A 21154-nucleotide genomic window follows, 5' to 3' on the forward strand; every position below is an offset into this window, starting at 1 on the left:
CAGCCTGGAATTCCCCATATTGTGACAACCATTATTTTAAAATTGAAATTACATTTAGAATATAAAAAAATAGAAAAGGCTTTCCAAATTTATAGTAGTAAAGCATAAACAATACAACGAACATAATACTGTGTTAACTAATTAAACTGTACTCTTAATAATACACCAGGACTTAATTAATATTGAATAATGATTTTTTTTGACTAGTGCTTTGTATTTTTTGTTACAAATGTATATATATAGAGCAAAATAAAATACCTAATGTTACCTGATAATTACTACTTTGCAAAAGGTAGCAGCAGAAAGAACTACTCTTTGATAATATGTAATCTTAACACAGTTTACCTTAAGAAATGCCCCCTGTGTAAAAACAAAACAAAAAAAAAACATTATTTAAAAGTTAAAAGTGAACCCTTAAATAAATAACCATACTATATATGCATCTGAACATGTCTTCTTTACAATGATAATAAATGTTTTTTTATATGCACATTTATTCATATTTATTCTATCTTGTATATAGTATCCTGTATATAGAGAGCCTGTTTGTATTATTGCGGCTGCCTGCTGAACCAGCAGCACTGAAATTAAATTTTTGATGTAAAATCTGGAATGACAAATAAAGTCTAAGTCTGTCTAAGTCTACGTCTGATGGCATGACAGATGATAACATTAGGATTAAATGACAGGACAATTTGGCTACTGTTTATAAGTATATTAAAAACATTCTTTAATTATAGTAAGCAAACAATTTCTGTCTGTCAATGCTAACAGTCAGTATTAATTATTTATGAGTAGTTTGCATGTTTTTTTTTATATTAAAGAGATAACTTTTTCAATTTGCAACTGTATGCAAAGTTTGTGGATTTCCCTACATATCATTAGAAAACAAATACATGAATCAAAATCTATCCTGAGCTGATGAGAGTCCGTTTAGTCTATGCCGAGTTTCTCTCACACCCTGCATGGCTTACATACAGTAAGTCTGCATAGCTACATCTGGAGCACAGGGAGTGTGCACAAAACCACTGAGACCTGTGCATACCCGTAGTCATCATTCAGGAATTTAATTAACGCATAAGAGAACGTCACCAAATGATACTAAAACAAAAAACCTGTGGTCTTTTCCTAGGATCCAATCTGAGGCTGATTTTGAGCTGTTTCGGCAGTGGGATATTCAGGTTTATTTACGTGTTTGTAATGGTGAAGTGTTGATGAAATGATGAGCCATGGACGTCAATCTTTAATGACTCCACTGTGACTGCGGTTACTGAAAATTCTGCATCTGCGTGAAGTGTTTTTAGTCTTCAAAATTGCAAGAGTGCAACATTGTGCCTTGATTTTTAATGGTGTTTTGCACTCGGCCAGTATTGACTCTGTCCTCCCTTTGTGCATTCCCTACCGTTGACCAGTCCACTGAGGGAGTAATCCTTCCCTGCTTTGACCTCAGGCCAGGCTTACTGCTGGCTAGTTTAGCCAATGAAGAACACAATCAAATAAATAAATAATACAGCAGTTGGCATTCTCCACAGTCATCACTTATCAGGCCGTAGGGAACGTTGACCCCAAACACTGTTGTGCCACATCGGCCTGGTCTCCTTGGTAACAGACTTGTCTTGTTTGAAGTGAGGTGCCCAGGGAGTCGTGGTCATACAGTAACAGCACCAGGCCAGGGTGGAGTTGACAACAACAATGGATTTTAATGTGTTCCATGTGTGTCATTTTGTGCCATATTCACACGGAACGCTTGTAAAAATATAAAATAAAATCCATAATGCCTGAAATGCTTTGATTAGATGTCTAACTACCCCAACCCGATACTTCTGAGGTGTAACTGGAGATGACGGACCACCCTTTTTGTGGGCTGGTGCTTTGTAGCTTCAAATGATACTCATTACCCTGTCTAAGTAGACAAGTGAATGGTACTAGAAACACACTATGCAGTGATCCTGCTGTTTGACTGAGGTAGCAAAACAACTGCACAACTGCTGTGTTATTATGGGGCCTCATTAAGTGAGGAGAGAGTGGGAGAAGAGAGAGAAAGCAATAGAGAGAGTGCCAGAGAGAGGGAGAAAAAAGAGAGGGAGAAAAAAAAACACAAGAGAGAGATACAAACTGTATTCAGAGGTGATAGCAACACACAGATGCCTTTCCAGCCAAAATGAAGACTATGACTAAAGAACCCAATTAAGGGCTTTCTTAGGGGAGCCATCTTGGGAGGGGGATGGGTCTTCGTGGGACATGAGCCCTGGGCTACATCCTCTAATTAGACAGAGCGAGGGGGGAGGATCTCTGCCTGTCACTGGGAGGGAGATGGGGTCCATGGGGTTCCACATGTCAGTCCCAGAAACAAAACACAATTACTCTCACATTTAACCACTTCAGTCAGGGACAGACTTTGACTAGGGATGCTACAAAGCGCGTCACCCCCCCCCCCCTCGACTCTCACCCTCCCTCCTCTGCTAGTAGACATGCCATTTCACAAACGCAGAGACTTTTGAGGACTAAATTTTCTCCAGCATTTCCATGTTTTCTCTGAGAAGACAAGAGACGATCTGCACTCTCATGTTTTCCCACCGCATTGAACGGTAGAGTGGAACAGAAAATTAACTTTTAATTGACCGACAATTGGTGTCATTCAACATCCCGTTCCAAAACTGAAGAGTAAAATTACTTCGGTGTTATGGTGTGTGAATATGAAATTCGAGAGGGAATAATTGTTCTAATGCTGTTTATTTTGGCCTCTGCTGCATTTTGTTAACATCAACAGCATAATAGGCACTTGAAAATCAAATCACTACAGACACTAAATTAAACCTGCAGCGGAGTTCCTGAGAAGCACTTAAAATGTTATTTATCAAAGTTGTTAAAAAAGTCAACTAAGAAAGTAAAGGAGACATGTTTGAGGGAGAGATCCGGTGATGGATTCTAGCACAGTACACCAAGCATCTCCTCTTTGTTTGGATTTAACTTTCCCCAGTGGTGCAACAGAGGAAAAAGAAAAAAAGAACAGCTCAAAGGCTTCTGGGAGTTTTTGTCATGTCTCCCTCCAGACAATGTGTTTGCATGCACATATCAGACCCTGGGAGAGACACAGACAAAGACAAATACATACAGCATGCACACAGATGTACACACACAAACACATATCTACACACGCACACTAAGAAAGAGAATATCCTCTTAGGATCATTAGGTCTGTCATGCTGTCTAATTCTGATCCACCTACAAAACTAGAACACTACAATTGTGATACATCACTAGTCATCTAAGGGTGTTTATGTCCCCATTTACAGTGTGTGTACAGTGTTGCACGTAATTATAAATAAACTTAAATATTAATGATGGCGGCTCACAAGCAGCCATTTTTTTTTTTTTTTCTAATTCATTGTTCTTTTATTTTGTAGTGCAACTTTTTGAAATGGTGACAGAATTCGGAGCACCTGGGGTGATAAAGAAGAAAACAAGTTGTCATATAAAAGGCAAAAAAACATATACAACTTTCAAAAGCGTGAAGAGCTGTCACACTTGGCAGATCAAGACATTAAGAGAAAATGGGGTGTTTGAAAGCCGCTTAGGGGACACACACATGAAGATTTGCTTTTCTGCAGCACATTTGGGACGTGGGGCAGTTAGGGCATTTTTGGGGGCATATTTTAAAATTCATATGGAGAAAAAAAAAAAAAAAAGCTACGAAATGAAGTCTGTACTTCACTCTTGAGTGTTGCATTGAATCCTCAAATCAACTTATAAAACAAGAAGAGAAGGTGTATTAACATCTGAAATTTCTATACTCAGTCTTATTATTTTTGATTCATTCATTCATTTGATTCAATACCTTCAAAGAAATTTGACCCGTTTGATGTTAAATTTTCCACTGTTGCGTTCTGCCTTTCTTTTTCCATGACTGTCCATCTCCCCTTTTTTTCTCCCTATTCTCCATCCTAGACAGATGTTATGACATGCATAGCTGTTTACACTGACCTGGTGACCGTGAAGCCAATAAATATGCTTAATTAAAACAGTGGAATTGGTCACAGCTTGGCAATAATGGCTATCACACAGGGAGAGGAGAATCTCATTTGTGTGGGGAAGTAGAACATGATGCAGATGTGCTCTTGTCACTTTCAGCACTCATTAAGGCCGCGGAGCTTTGGATTGTCTTTGAAGGAATCCTTTTAAAAGACACTCCAATTAAGGTACGTGTCCTGCGGGCGTCTGAGGAGAGAAAGAGTCTTACACTACCCCAGTCCTTCTACTCCTCTGTTGATCGCGGTACGACTTAACACATGACTTACAATCTCGTGTCACTTCCAAGGAATGATAATGAAATTGGAAGATGGAGGGAATAAAAGACAGCCCAGCTTAAAAGGAACAAGGGAATCTCGTGCAGAAAATGTCATCTTCACTGTTGTGTAACTCCAATCTCTTTGTCTTTGGAGGAATTCGGATCATTGGGAGAGAAGCCTCCAATTGCAGCCCTCCGGTACAGGAGCTCAACTTGTGTGTGTGTGTGTTTTTTTTGTTTTTTTTTTTTCTTCCATAAATGAACTGCACTCAGAGAAATGTCAGATTTAAGCTGTGGCTAATACTGCACATCCATCAGTTAATGAATCTGACTAATTAATCCAGCCTAGCAGCATTGTCAGTAGCTCAGTTCCTTCCGCAGAGTAAAAAGTTACTGTATCTGAAGCCGAATGCAAAGGGAGAAGGACGTTTATTATCAAGTTTCACATTGCAATGTGGCCTCTGCTGGAACCTAGGGACATTTTTTTTCTCATAAGGGGACAGGGGAGAGAGAGGCTGCTTTTAAATTGAGAGGACAGTGGATCTTATTTGGGTGAGACGATATAGTGAAGCTATGTCTCCAAGTTGCTCAAGGGGTGGGCAGTGGTTGAGGGTCAGAGAGAGCACTGCACAGCCAGCCCGCTTGCCCTCCCCATCAGCACCTCATGAAATATCTACGTAGACTTGCTCCATATTTTAATGGGGTGAGGGAGCGGGAGGCACGGGAGTGATGGTGGAGGGGAGTACTCCGGAGAGTTTGAAGGGAATGGTGGTCTGTGCATCTCAGTGCTTATTTTTTGTCTGCGAAAGAAAGAGGAAAGAGAGAAATGGAGGGAGAGAGGGGAAGAGCAAGAGAGATTATTCTCCTTTGGAATCTGGATTCTGGGGCACACAGGCCCAGGAGTCAGTCAATCTGGCCGGTTTGAGGGGGGTGGCTGGGCGGGGGGTCCTGGGAGGGCTGATTAGACGGATGCTCTCCCATCATCCATCTCGACAGGCTGGCGAAAATTGGCTAGCCCCTTGCAGGGTAGAGTTCACGGGGGGAGCTGGTGGGGGAGGATGTGGAGTGGTGCGCTGGATACCTGTCACAGCCTTTGGTCTGTTTCAGGATCTCAGCAGCAAATTAATAAAATATCGTTCCTGCTTCCCTTTACCTGCCGTGGCAGCTCTCCCTCTCGCTGCTCCTTCTCCCAGCTTGCACTGGCCCTTTGACCCCTCCGACTACTGTGAGAGATGAGGAGCCCAGGCAGCCGGCGAGTGGGCCAGAGTGTCAGGGAGAAACAGGGAGAAACTCCAAACTCAAGACCTGGCAAAGTGAGAGAGCTTCTACTTCTCTCGCTGTTGGAAGACAGCTCCACTTCAGACGGACTGACAAACGACTGCCCCATGTCAGTGAGACATTTTGAAGTCTGATGCATGGGAAATGGCAACTGCAAACAAACAACAACTAAAAACAAGAGTACAACCTGAACTGCTTTAACCACAGACACTGACCAAGCAAATCTGACACCAAAGTTTACTGTAATTGTACCTAGTTAAAGACAAACCTATGAAACACTTAACTATGGACGGCATAAATAGACTCTGCTTTGTATGACAGTACAATCAATAATCAACACAGTGTAAGCCTATATATGTACTGTGTATGTGTTTGAGCATACACTCACTTGGGACAGCCTGTAGAGCATGGCACACTATGAGCATGATGATTGCCTTATCTCCCAGGCTCATCCCTGTTCTCCTGTCATAACCCCCTGATCCACCTCAAAGTGCTATAGGTCTTTCATGTTCCGCTCTTGTCTCTTCACACAGAGTGTAAAACAATATAATCATGCATGAATCAACACCTCTGGGAGGTAGAGATCACTTCATTCCAAAAATGTCAAACAAAAAAAAGTAGCAAAACATCCCCAGGTTATTTGAGATTGTTTACACGTATTTGCAACAACCTTAGCTATATAGAGAACACTCATACCAATGAGAGATGAAAATGTGATAAATAGGAGGCCTTGGCATGAATGAGAACGCTCCACGCTGGCAGTTGAGTGAAGCACGAGCCTTGTTAAATAACCTTCTCCGTCGTGGAGTTGCATGTTGGTGGATCAGGACTTGTTTTATTCATGCTTGCTGTGCTCAAATGACCAGTAGATAATGATCACATTCACCTTCCTCCTGGCAGACATATGCCTCTGTGTTTACAACATGAATCTCAATATGAAAATCGTTGCCGATCAATGGGCGGCCGAGCCCTGGATAGAACCTCTGGCTACCCGCTAATACATAGTGCTGCTAATCCAAGATCTCAGATAGACGTATTTGGAGAATGTGGTCAAAGCTATCAGTTTCTCTCGGAATTAAGAGTAATTTCAGCGACTGGATTGAACAAGGTGGTTATAGACTACTCATAATTTAATGATTTAGTTTCAAAAGGTAATAGAAAAAGATCTGGATATGAGAAGTGTACCATGTGTATGGAGGAGAATCCCCCAAACAAAACAGAGCTGCTTGAAAACACCACCACAGTGAAATAATATAATAAGGTCTGTTTCATTTTTTCAGGTTCTCCAAGGACCAGAGAAAAAGATTGCTAGAAAATGGATTATCTCTCTAACATTGCGAGTTCATAAGTCCAACTACTAACTTTGTTGAAGGGCAGATACGGTCTCCCAGAGGATAAAGCTCATATTTAGCCATGAGGCCTCCTCTGTGATTAGGAGGGGAGATGCAGGCATATTGACTCAACTGTGTTTTTGCCGCTGCACTGTATGTAATTACCTCTTCAAAAACGAACATTCCACTAATCCTCTAATTCCAGATATTTTAGTGCTCTGCTGGTCTAATAAGCAAATCAAATCATATCTGCACATCACAAATGAGTTTTGGAAACGGCCTGAAATAATTCCTTCTGAGTCTCTCATCCCAGCCGGGATAGAGGGGATAGCCAAAGCGTGGTGAGCAGTGTTTAGTGTTTGTTAAGCTGTCATGTGTGATTAGCACATCGCAGTTTCAGCTGGTGGCCTTTCTGCTCCTCAGCCTGAAGCTCACCTGTAACTCTGTTTGGAAGAAGAACTTCTGTGGGCACTGTGAGCAGTCGTAGATCTTATCCTCTTGGCCGTGGGCAGAGAAGATGTGCTGCTGAAGCTTATTGGCCTGGACGAACACTGATCACATGCAGGGACACAAAGAGGAGAAACAAGGACAGAGAAGACAATCTGTTAGAAACTTTCATGTACTGTACTTCAAAACTATTACTGTTAGATGCCTGAACTCTCTGCTTCTTAGCGTTGACGATGGTAAATTAAAAAAGCCTGCATTAAGGGAACAAAGGCAACATTATAATTGCATCTGCCTGAGTAACAATTAAAGACAGACTATGTCAAACTGCAAGGAAAATTACTTAATTACAAACAAATGAATGCACCATCAACAGCAGAAAAAAACAATGTTATAAGGAATATAATTGTAAAAAGAGAGGGAACAATTTAGATGTTAACGGTGAAACTAGACTGGTCACATTCGTGGCACTGGAGCTAGTGAATTCATAATGTTTTGGGAATAATGATGCTCTTTATTTAGCACTACTGTGGGGACAACAAGCTAGAAAATAAACAACCGCGAAAAATTGGCATGGCTTCAAGTGCAAAACATGGCCTCCATTAGTCTACATCGCTAATTATATTGACAATATAAATATTCATGCTGCTGCGCTACTTATTCATGCAAACTCAAGACTACATTCACCATCATATAAACACACAACTCACTGGCACTTAAAACATATACCATACATTTGTGCTTTAATTAAGCCATAGTCCACGCTGGAGAGCTAAGGGGGATGCAATTGTGTGTGTCTTGAGTGAATGTGTCTTCAATATGTGTGTGTGTGTGTGTCTGTCTGCATTCTCCAAGGAGCACTTCAAACATGCCGTTTGTTATCCCAGACCCTTGTGCTTTAAGGATGGCTGTCTAATCTCAAAGGTCTGGATGCTCTGGAAAAGTTAGCATGTGGGGGCTTCATTTGAATTTCTTACAGCTCAAAATAACTTTTCTTCTAATGCATGCACCGTGGGGCCACAAGAAGAGGAAGGAGAAAGCACAGCCACAAAAGGTGAGGTGTCTGTCGGAGATGGCTTTGGGGTCGCTGCAGCCCCGTGGTGGGGCTCTGCAACATTAACGTGTCCCAATTTGAGCTCACCTGGGAGAGTGGTTATTAATTATTGAGCTGTACACACTTGAGACGTTCTAGGCTTCATTGAATGTCACACTCCTGACCTGGGAAATAAAAGTTTAGATCCCGAGCAGACACGCTGTAGTGATGCTTTCAGACTACTAATGCCTGGGTGACAGCTGTCTCTGGAACATGGCAGCATGTTAACCAGAAATGAACAAACCTCCTCTAATGAACAAACAGCAACTCTACGGCCCATTTCTGAAACTAATGACCACAGCAATGCGAAGCTAAACATAACTGCAGATAAATGGCTTGTTTTACAGTCCAATACAAAACATTTTCACTCAAGGTTAAGGCCAGGGCTATCATGCATATTTGTGACTCTGTTATGCTCCAAAAACGATGACAATTTTCTTTGTGGGGAATACATGCTCGGAAAGAAAATACGCTGATGAACAATAGCTTTTTTCTTTAGCTGTGTTTTGTCTGCATATACAGTACAGAAGCAGGTCACAGCAGCTGCAGGAAGCCTTCATTATGTCTTTGGCTAGAGGAGGAAAAAGTCAATACAGCAAAAATAAAAATGGATTTGAGACTTGGGGGGCCTTCAAACACTGTACAATAGGGCTAAACACAACTGAGATGTCAGCTTAGCTGTTTCCCCCTGTTTACATGCACATCTGATCCACTTCCAGTAAGAGACACATTTAATCAGCATGCATTTAATAGTATAAATTAAAAGTGGAGAAATTATTCATATTTTAATGTAGAATGACAGCTGATTTAAAGTGCCAGAGCCTAAATGCACTAATGGCCTCTAGTATCCAGTAAGAAGTAGGAGCTGCCAATGCTGAACGGGCCAAAGATATAAACTGTAGTGCTACCATTTTCTTATTTACATACTTTAGATCAGTTCTGACATTTTTACAGCCATGAATAATATTAGCGATGGCTAAAAACTATTAAATAAAATTCACTGATTGGTCTTGTGGTTACGATTTGACAACTGGAGACGGTAAAACTGTGGGTGCATTGTTTGCCTTTGTCTAATTTTGCAAATTAGCATGCAACATGTAATAAAGGGATAAGCTATAACAGGAGGTGGACAGTGTATTGGTATTTGGCAGCATGAGGAAAACATGAAATATGCCATTTCAATGCCCATTTAGAGGAGGAACACAGGCATGTCTTCCTAGAGGGTTAAAATGAGGACATAGAGAAACAGAAGAAATAATCCAAAACCACATCCAAACAGGATCAGTGGCTGGCCATTGTGTCTCTCCCTGCTGGGAATGAGAGAGAATAAGAGAGAGACAGAGAGAAAAAGAGCGAGAGAGTATGTTTATGTGTGTGTGTGTGTATAAGAGAGAGAGAGAGAACTTTGTGGAGTTTGTTGGCTGTGGAGCCAGAGCAGAGCAGAGCAGAGCAGAGCTGAACAGAGCGCTGAGCCGGGTTGGGCGTCAGGGGTGTCAGGGCTGAGGGGGCTGAGGGGCCAAGGTCTCCTCGCTGTGGGGGATATTAAGCCCTCTGATTAGATCTCAGGGGCCGCCCATGGCAGACGTCTCCTTTACTACAGGCCCCAGCTCATCTTTATTTTGGCAGGGTGGTGCTCTCTGCAGGCTGCACTGCACCAATACTAAGCTGTTTGTGCACGGAGGAAAAAAAGTTTATCCTTTTTTTCCCCCCTTTCTCCTTTTCATTTATTCATTCGTCTAGCCTACATGTGTTTGTTTCTGCTTAGGAGTTCACTATGCAGAAGATCATCCGAGTGCTCTGAGGCAGCGCAAACAATTCGGCCATGTAAGATGATTTCCAACCATAAACCGATGATCATCACTTCTTAGTTAACGCTAAGTTTATGTCTGTTGTTGGATGTAAGTTGTTAAAATGATAACATCACACACTAGAGAAGTGTGTGCAGCAACCAAACAAAAAAACTAATTAAACTACTGTATTTGTCAGAGTTGTGTTGCGTTTGAAAGCAAGGCATCCTGTAGATTTTCAAGTTTGTTCATGCTGTGACATAAGTAAAGTGAAGAGTCTTCACACACACAAACACACGTACACACACACAAACACACATACACACACACACACACACACACACACACACACACGTACGACTTTCATCAGGCACACTTTCTTCTGTTTTGTTTGTCTTAAGCACATATTCCCAATCACAATTTCCACACCAGCCCTCACTACTGCTCCTAAGGGTGCAGGCAGACACTTCTAGCTGCAGGCTCCCCCACTTCTGAAACCTGTCAAATCTGTCCTGGGAGAGTCAGCCTCTCTCTCATCATCCAGGGGCTTATGGACCTCTCTCCATTTACCCTCCCTCCCCTGCACAGTTCTCTTTTCCTCCTCCTCTTCCCTCTTTCATCTCACATCCAAACTTGCCAGTTGCAACCTTCTCAGCTTCCTCCAAGTTTTGTCTCCTTTTCTCCTCTATTTTGTCTCACCTCATGTTCTGTCTACGACTTACTTTTCCCTCTACTTTTCCTTCGGTCTGTTTTGCAGTATGATTTGTCCTCTCTCCGTTCCCTTCGGTGTGGATTGAGAATAATCAGGTATGACAGAGAATGATAATCACTCCCTGTTTCCCACTGAGTTTTGGGTCATATGGGGTGGATCAAACTAAAACATGGGCATTGAGTTGGGATGATCTTTTAAACAAAGAGTAACCTTGTTAATCAGGTGAACTTCATGACCTAGACACAGTCTGTGCTACCACCTAATTTGATCAAAGTTTTGCTTCTATGTTCAAACTCATTATACTGGTAATAGGGATTTTTTGTTTTACAGTTTATGTATGTCCAGACTGGGGCGATACGTTGCCACCATCCATTAGTCAACATGAAAACATAACAAAAAGAAAATGAAGAAATGAATGGATTAAGATGATGTGCATTAACAAACCATTTAGATCAGTGGTTTCCAACCAATTTTGGCTCATGACCCCACTTTAACATAACAAATTTCTGGTGACCCCCGACATTCAAAACAGAGACTTTTTTTTTGCAAAAATTAATTTGTTTTTGATCATGTAATAGTTTGCTATACTATGTTCAAATAAAGGTTAATTTTACATTTAGTCTATATAATGTATATTATTATGGACTGAGGCAGTAAAGCCAGGTGGAGATTACTGCACAAAGTGAGAATTTATTTTCCTTGGTCAGGATATGTACAGTCAGTCCAGCTTGTATTTACAAGGTTGACAATTAATACTGAACAAACAATAACTCAAACTATGAATTATGATAGAGCTGCAGCATCTTAAACCGACCACAATGAACATTTGAAAGATAAACAGAACCACAGTGTTTCAGTTTCAGCTTCAGAGTTTGGCTTTTATGGATTGATATTGTCTCTGTCAACTCAACATTTATATTTTATTAGTAATTCTTACTATTTTTTAAATTTTCATCAATTACTACAAATTTCAGGCGACCCCATTAGAATTCCTGGCAACCCCATGTGGAGTCCTGACTCTAAGGTTGAAAAACACTGATTTAGAGGTACCTGCTATAACATAACATAACATAACATAACATAACATAACATAACATAACATAACATAACATAACATAACATAACATAACATAACAACAGTTGCAGGATAATCTATTCCTATTTCCAATAATAAAATGCTTAATAAGTATGTTAAACTCATAATACTTGATATCAAATTGAATTGTTTGATTGACTGATTGATTGATTGAATTATTTATTTTGAATATGAACACTAAACAGAAGAAAATAAATAAACAAAACACTTAAACATAACACATATAATACATATTCGAAAAGGAGTCAGAAGAAGTACAACTTATAAACTCCCACCCCTTCTCCTTATATAATTAATAACAATAATAACCTTCCTAGTCTAAGCAGATCTATACTTACTATGTACCATAATATGACTGATACTTACTATTAAATAATTTGGTTTCCGGCTTTATATTATTATGAACAAATACAATATGATTTACATAAACACATAATACAACTGTGAATAGTTTTGCACTTTTACCTATGTGGAACTGGAAATGCAGGTCTAGTACACTATGGAATTGCAAATTTCACACCATTATTTAGTAAAGGGTATTAAATTTAATTCTGAATACTAAATACAGTCTAATATGTCAAATTGAACGAGTAATGAAAATGAAGCTGGCTGTGTAGGAAAGAATACATTCTAAATTAATTCATGGTAGGATGTAGTGTCCTTCCTTTCTCTACTTTTTGCCAGGATCAACTTGAAATATATTCAAGGACAGCTGTCAGCAAATCTCTCAATTTCTCTTTTTCCTCCCAGTGCCCCGACTTTAGTCTGCCTGTCCCTTGCATCCCCAACAGAGGGAGGCCTTTCAGTCCATCCATACTCTCCACAGCCTGCCTTCCCCACAACCACAGGCCTTCGCCCATCTGTCTGTCTGCTCTGTGACCACTGTCCTGAGGGTGTACTCTGTCTCTCCCTCCTCCTCTCTCCCTCCCAGCATCCCTCTCTCTCATGCGCCGTGATCGATATGGACGCGGAGGGAGAGGGGGGACCTGTCTGTCAAAGCCGGCGGTGGAAAATGAAGGCTCAGATGAAGGAGGCATGCTCTGTATATTAAATGCCCAGACCCCTGTGAGGGGCGGAGAGGCGTTGAGGTGGGGATATATCAATAGGCTTCTGCTAAAAGAGAGATAAGGCCAAAAAACAGCAATGAGAGGAGTAGAACGGAGTAGAGGGAAGGGAGAGACCGTGCAATGAGAGAAATGAATAAGGAGTTGAGTAGTGAGGTGGATAAAGAGATAAAAATGTGTAATAAAAAATCATGGAGAAAATGCTAAATGTGAGCTAACGATGTTAATTGGCGGAAAAAGTAGAGGAGAGACAAATGCATTTCTTTTGGGCAGCGGAGGTAAAGACGGAGGCGAAACAGGAAACACAGGAGAGACAAATGAGCTGAGGATCCGAAAAGTGCGAAGAAGAGTAAAGAGCTGAGAAGGGAGAAAGAGTGAAGAGCTGAAGTTAACGACTTTGCAGATTTCATTATAGAGATAGTTAACCCTGTTGACACTGAAGGAGGGCGCTATCCTCTCAGGAGGAGTCCGGTCCTTCCACCTCCACGCACAGAGACAGATGAGATCATTACAGCTATCAGCACCACTGCCATCGACAATTAGCACATCTTCTTTTCTTTCCCCACTCCGCCATCCCCCCACCTCCTCTCAGATCACACTGTCTCCCCCCTTGCTCTCTTTCTTTCTCCCCCTCTCACCTCATGACACTTCTTTGGCCTTGATTTGGAGGCAATTTGACTAAATAAAAAAGCCACATGCAGCAAACTGCTCTCAGCTTTAGCCGACCTGCTTGCTTGACCTTTCCTAACTCATTTAGAACCCATTTGCCTCAAAAGAGTAAAGCTTCGGATATCGACAATGTAAATGCATGTAAGTACAACATCTCTGCCTGTTCAAAATCTCTATACATTTTTTGATTTGTGGATGCAGAACGAACAAAAGCTAATATAGCACGCAAACACATGCAAAATACATACCTGTGAAGCAGACAGGACACTTAAAGGTTCCTCCCATGCCCTCAAAGCTGTGCTCAATCAGGTGGCATTGAAGCTTCGCTGGCGAGTCGAATGACTGACTACAGAGTTTGCATTCATGGTTCAGTCCTTCCTCTGCGGAGAAAAAAACAACAAAAAACACACATAAAAACATGAGAGGAAAAATAAGCAGAGCATGAATTGCAAACAAGAAGCAAAGATTTCTCTCTCTATGCTTTGTTTCTTTTTTTTTTTCCTTTATTCTTTCACGTGTAATTTAAATTTGACAAATTTGCGGCAAAGACTCCTGCCTGTGATTTTAATGGTTCAGTCAGGAAATAATATAACATGTGATTTGCTCCCACCAGGCACAAATTCAATGACCAGGTTCCTAATCACTCAGAAGAGGTCCTGCACTTAGAACATGGTGAGCGTCATCTTTTTAATTAAAATGCATGCAAAGATTTATTTCAGAGTGGGGCACATTAGGAATAGTCAAATTGATTTGTTTTTAAAAAAATACTGTAATCCATTTTCCACCGTTTTAATACACTGATACAACAGTTATGCGAAGTGCAGAAACCCCAACATTAGCATTCCTGTCACGTCTATCTGGACATCAGACAACCTCAGCCATAGCCACTGATAGCTTAAATAAATGTCGTTCAGACTGTAAACCTGCACACTCATTTGCAGCACCACGATCTGCTGAGTCAGACTTCCAGAGAACTGCCCATCTCCAGTGCGTCGATAAAAGGCCTATATGCTCTGCCATGGGGCCGGACTAGTGCTCCATCAAACTGCTGCCAAGCTAGACATTAGACCAGCAACTGCAAGGGGGGTAGAACTGATACACTGGAGACTCATCTGAAGTTTATCCCCAGGTCTCTACAGCCCACTGCCCACCACATAGGCCCTGGGCACCAGAAGCATGAATACACAATCCACCTAACCAGCTGTGCCCTGCTTTAGCCCTGGAGCGTGCAAGTAGAGGGTTAATCGAAGGCGCTTCAGGCTAATGTGGCAAAACAAAAGTGCTGAAAAACATGACTGCACAATGACCTTAAATAGACAAGGCACCTCTACTCTTCTTCTTTTTTTTGCCTTTTAGGGTTTCCTGTTTTTACAACTAAAAGTTCACCTGAATTCACCTTTTGACCCAGAATATGAAAACTTTTGTCACATACAATAGGATATTTTTACTTAGATTTTCTTGAAAACAATTGTCATTTGAATAGCGAACTTAAAAAAATATTAAGTTGTGCAACAATAAATGCAAAAATGGTATCTATCAAGTGACTGAACAACACTGACAACTGCAACCCAGTGACTCACAACATTCCAGGAAGAGACTGGAAGAAAAACACATCTGCGTAGCCAAAAGAAACAGAGGGGGTGTATGTATATATAGAACTTTTTTTAAACTTAATATACCACCACATGCTCTTTTACATTCTTTACTTCTTTAATATAAGCATATGGCATGGTCTCTCACATAAGGTTTTACGTAGTGCACGGAAACAAACCATAAGTTTCGCATCCCCTCATGACTGCTTGACAAAAGGTAGGGCTTGATCAAACAGTTGGTGTAATATTTTAAAAGCAAAATAGCTGATGGTGTGTTGTGCGATCATGCGTGTGACAGATGAGATATTCTGTAGCCTACATGTGCGTCTACGTGTAGCAGCAGGCATCAACAAAAGGGGAGGAGGAGGGTGTCGTGAGCGCATCCACGCAGACGTGCAAGAGGATCACTGCTCTCTTTGATCACCATTCACTTCGTTTATCTGTGTGAGGGTGTGCACTAAGGTCAGGCATGCTGCAGGGTTCACAGATCTGTCCCTCTGCCATAATATGCACAGCCCTCATTTGACCCTGCTGCACAACACTGTCCCTTTGGAGACCTGGCCTGCTTCATTATGCAGATAACACTGCACCTGCCTGACTGACCTTGTATGTGTGCATGTGTGTGTTTATGTCTGTGAGCAGGTGCATCAAGCGAAAATAGCAAGGAGATATAAATGCAGAATGTTGTGAAATTTAAAGCCAAAATATGTCACAACTATATATTTGAAAACTTTAAATGTAGGCAACCACATGTGTAGTCTTGTACATCAACTTGCCATAGCAGTTTGTAAAACACCTGCAAGATGTGTGTTTTTTTTTTTTTTTTTTTTTTTTTTTTTTGGGGGGGGGGGGGGGTAATAGTGGTTAAGACACAACGACATAAACACGGTGCTGCATTTGAAACAGGCCAAAACAATGCAAGACAAAAAAAAACTAAAGAAAAAAACATTACAGAGCATATGTTCAGTATAATGAAGCAATCATTATTCACTTTGTGCAACAATGTGGGTTATTAATGTGTTTAAATGATCTGCATATTGTATGTATGTACAATATGGAGGTGATAGATTACAGCGGGATTTGGTTATGTACTGAAAGGAAAATAATAGAAAAACAAAAAACAAAAACAGCCTTAAAATTTCAGTGTGTGGTTGTTGTTTTGGAGTGTACATACCTGCTCTACCTCCCAGTACTTTTAATTGAATGTGCAATACCTTGTTTTTTTTTTTTTTTTTTACCTTCCAGTACTCTTATTATTATTAACAGTATTACTTTTTTTCTGCTCAGTATTCTATTTTACAAATGTGTATTTGTGTTTGTCTGCGCAATAACTGTTTTTATATGTTTTAGCTGTGTTTATGTTTTGTTTCTGTTTTTATTCATGTCTTTTTCTAACTCTGTGACTCAGGGAAATGCACAAGATTTCCAATGTACCTATACTGCGATGTATCAGTCAAGGTTATAATAGTTTTGGATTTTTCATTATAGTTTAGTTTTATTTAGTTTAGACTTTTTTTCTCTCTAAGTCAGTTAGTTTCAATTAGTTTTTAGAGCAGGTTTGCTTGTTTTTATCAGTTTTCATTTTCTTCTAAATGCTTAGTTTTAGTTTATTTTTTATTTTTTTTGTTTTTTTTTAACCCGTTCATGCACAAATTATGAGAACCTTAATCAAAATTTTTTCCTGAGTGTTTTTTTCCATTTTAGGCATGAAAAAAACAATGCGATTGAAAATTTTCTTCTGAAAAACAAAAATAAATAAATAAATAAAATAAAATAAAAATACATTAAAAAATAATAATGAAAAAAAAACTCTTGTGAACCTATTTTTCATGAAGTTGCAAAAATGTTCACTCAGCTGGACACCGCACATTTAATTTTTGATGCACAGAAACATGTATTTACTGATAAATTGTGTGAAAACTATGGGGAGGGCTTGTGTTTCTGGGGGTTTATGCTCAGGAGAGATCTACATTATGTTACCAATTCATGTCAGAAAAGATATGTAGTGTCGTAAAACTTTAATAAAGATATATGTAAAAAAAAAAACAAAAAACAAAAAACGAAAAGAACAAAATCCTTGAATATACAAGAGAACAGCTGTAGAATAGCAGTCCACTGTAGTGACCAGTATGCATGAAAGGGTTAATATCTTTTATCTTTTTCTCCGTTGTTTTCACATAAATCCCAGACAGGACTCTGCTTCTTTCTCCCAACTTTAGTCTCCATGTTTCCAGGAAGAATCGTGACGAGAAGACAGCTGGAAACCACAAGTGCCGTACGGTGCCGCTAGCTAAAATTGCTAGAGGAAGATAAATCAATTTCAAATCAATCCGACACTGACAAAGACAAAAACTAAGGGAATTTTATCCATAATTTTTATCTGTTTTAGTTAGTTTTGTAAACACACAATACAGTTTCAGTTAGTTATGGTTTTTTTGTCCTTTAATTATAGTTTTTATTTATATCAGTTAACGAAAATGCTTTTTCAATTCTAGTTTTTGTCATTTCGTTAGTTTTCGTTAACAATAATAACCTTGGTATCAGTGCAAATGGCAAATAAAGTCTATTCTATTCTATTCTATTCTATTCTATTCTGAGATTAATATACCAAATAAATAGCTGTACAGCCTGGGACAAAACTCAACCACACAAACATATCCACAGACCAACACAAACACCAAGAGGATGTCTGTCATGACTAAATTGAGCTCTGTTAGCCCCTGTAATGCAGGACTGGGTTTGTATTCAGCAGTGTAACAGGGGTTGAATCAGGCTGGCAGACTGTTTCTTAGTGAGAGCCAAGGGAGGAAGTCAGTGCGCTCGCCCCTATAGCTGCCTCACTGGGCTGAGGTCACTTCCTGTTGCTCCCCCAGCTCTTCTCCAGGGCTGCCCAATCAGCATGGCCCTGCGTGAGCCCCCACCCCTCTCTCTGCACTGAACAGACTCTGGATATAGTTACAGGGCCACAGGGGACTGTCAGCTCTCTCTCTCCTCATCTCTCTCTCTCTCTTTCCCTCTCTCTCCCACCTCCCACTCCCTGTTTCTGAGTCTCCCGAGTGTTCTCTGCTGCCACCACCCTGTCCCTCTGCACTCCTAAGAAAATCCTTTAGATGAAAACTGCTCCTGTGCCTGCTCCCTCTAAGCATCCCTGACACCAGCAAAGTAAGCCCATCTGCATATCCACAGGGCCTCGCGTTCCTGTGGCTCATGGTTTATGTATTTCACAGCTCCTTAAAACACAAACGCCTAATATCTCTCCCATGTGGAGGACAGGAAAGGGAGAGGGAGAGAGGAAAAACTGCTCTCAAAAAGAATGGTCTTTATTTCTCCATGCTGTTTACTTTTTTATCCAGGCTGAAGTTCATGTGCTGTTGAAGGTTGTTTGGGACGCTGGGGCTTGCATAGTTTAGTGAACCCTTTATGTAACAGTGATACAGTTGGTGCATGTTGAATTGTTTAAGTTGAAGACAGTGTTAGAGGTGTCTTTAAATTTGATGATGAATGCAGAGGCACCAACAGTGAGTAAAACACTTCAACTTTAAGCACTTATAACGTTATACATTTCTGATTATAGTGTGTGGTTAAGTACAACGCAGGCCCTTTCTTAATTAAAAACTCTCCCTCAGTTTATTCCGTTCCACCACCACCACCACCCCACCCCCCCACACACCACTGCCCCTTACTCTATTTAAACAGATCTGCCGAGGAGTAGTTTGAAATGGATGGGAATTCAGGATCTCTCTTAGTATTTGGCTTTGGAAGAGAAAAATCTGATACTTAGATTTACTCTCATCTCTGGGGCATAGTGAATGGTTCTTTGAAACTCACTCTAGAGGGACCCATGCTGTTTGTGTCGCCAAAGCAGCACACTCTAACAAATGATATTAAGGACATCAATCAAGGCACTTCTTTGCTGAAAGTAATGAGTAAACAAGTGGGAAAACAAATTGAGAATATTTAGTAGGCAGCAATGGGTTGTTTTGGAGAAGCCACAGACAGAACCACTACGGTAATAAAAGCTGGACTGCTCTAACTGTAAAGGTCTATGCAAGTTTCTCAACTGCAAAACCTTCCAATAAAAGCAGAAATACCTGCTTGAAGCGATCCTGTTTATGAGGTATGTCACCTTTAGCATGAGCTACCTTTCTGTTTTTACCATATGTCTCATAATATTCAGCCGGATGTTGAAGTTGTATGTTAATAAACCAAGAAGATTTGGTTTTCAGCGGACATACTGCTGTATATACAACCCACTACGGGATTGTGGATGGTAGCAGAGCAGACAGCTTCAGGCCTGTAAACAGTAGGTGGGTTTACTTCTCTCTTCTCTCCGCGGGAACTATCCATTAACAGATAATGGGGGGAAAATCAGAGTGATTAAGGCCCAGGGAATTATGGGTGAATACAAATTGACTCCACCTCCGTGTGGTGTGCTCTCTTGAGGTAGAAGCAATGCTCATAAGGAACAAACTCATTTCAGAAGTACTACAAGGCCCATTAGGGCCTGGAGAATGCAGCAGATGGGGGGTAGGAAGGTGGTAGGTGGGAGCGCAAAGGGATGGACTCCCCCTGGACCAAAACTGATTGGAGAACTGGTGCCTGGGGGGAACATTACTAATATGTATTTCCTGCCTCCACAGTTTGAGAAGGACAGAGTGAATCAAGTGCAAAATGTTGAAATGAATGTACAAGATTTAATCACGGCACCTTGTAAATTTACCTCATTCTATCAAAGAGTTAATGTGTTACATGAACAGTGATGGAACGTGGTCTGGTAATAATAAAATCAAAGAGATTGAAAAACTACCGCAGCATGAGAGAAGCTTTACCTCAGTTTCCCTGTAGGGAAGTGGGCATGTAAAAGACATATTCTGTGTCTGCAAGAGAAAAGCCAGTGAAATATAAGCTAACCAAAGTACCAAAGCCCCCATGTCAGGGTCCCAAGTTCAGTGCATGCCTGATGCTGTTTTATAACCTCCAGAGAGAGAAGGAGAGTGAGGTGAGATTGTTGGCAGTGACATGTCAGTAATGGTGATGCCCTCGCACAGCAAGAGCAAAGGATTCTGGGGGAACATGTCTCTGGGAGAATGTCAGCTCTGATGCATGGCAGCTCGTTGGAGGTGCTAATCAGAGCAGGGCTAGGCTCCTGCTAGGATCAGCCACTCTGAGCCTACATTAACCGCCTCACAGCTCCCCTGGCTACTGGGCCAGAGGTAAAAACACCGAACTGACAGGTTTTGTGTTGAGATAAACATGCGTAATGCTTGAATGGATGTTACAAAAGGTTTAGCCAACTAGAACACCTTTTGGAGTTCACAAAACATGGGAGACAAAAACATAAGGACACTTTTGCCTCCTCAAAACAGAAATGCACCAGACAGACATTTCCAGCTGAGTTATTTGCCAAAAGGTGAATGTGGTTTAATGATATTTATTAAAAAATATCTAGAAATTAAAGCCTGAATTCTTCTTATTATTATTAGTAGTAGTATTAGTGTTATTATTATTATTATTATTATTATTATTATTATTATTATTATTATGAACACCTGAGAATGTCCAAATGATAGGTTACACAATATGAATGTACATGTCACTATCCACACACTAGGCTCTGTATTTATGAGAGACATGCTGTGCTTTGAGTGTACTATGCCTAATGCATTACATTAGGCATATGCAAGGTTTTACGACACAACTGTGTTCTGGAAAGGTAGCAAACAGCTAGATGATATAAAAGAGGAAATTAGGGGAACATTTTGCTTAGAGATTTTATCTTTCACATCCCTACTGCCTGTTA

At 40.5% G+C, this 21154-nt stretch overlaps 1 protein-coding gene across 4 annotated transcripts in view; it reads right to left on the minus strand.

The window, feature by feature from the left end:
- The window catches only part of znf521 (zinc finger protein 521), a 90614-nt gene that overhangs the window by 4851 nt on the left and 64609 nt on the right, over positions 1-21154 (minus strand). For all 4 annotated transcript variants that reach the window (XM_030160779.1, XM_030160781.1, XM_030160782.1 and 1 more), the window contains 2 exons: positions 14011-14142; positions 7333-7448 (listed from right to left, as the gene is read on the minus strand). In XM_030160779.1, coding sequence (XP_030016639.1) covers positions 7333-7448; positions 14011-14142 — 248 coding nt within the window. The remainder of the gene's footprint in view (positions 1-7332; positions 7449-14010; positions 14143-21154) is intronic.

Source organism: Sphaeramia orbicularis, chromosome 17, assembly GCF_902148855.1.
Source record: "Sphaeramia orbicularis chromosome 17, fSphaOr1.1, whole genome shotgun sequence".
In the NCBI taxonomy this organism is placed as follows: Eukaryota; Metazoa; Chordata; class Actinopteri; order Kurtiformes; family Apogonidae; genus Sphaeramia; species Sphaeramia orbicularis.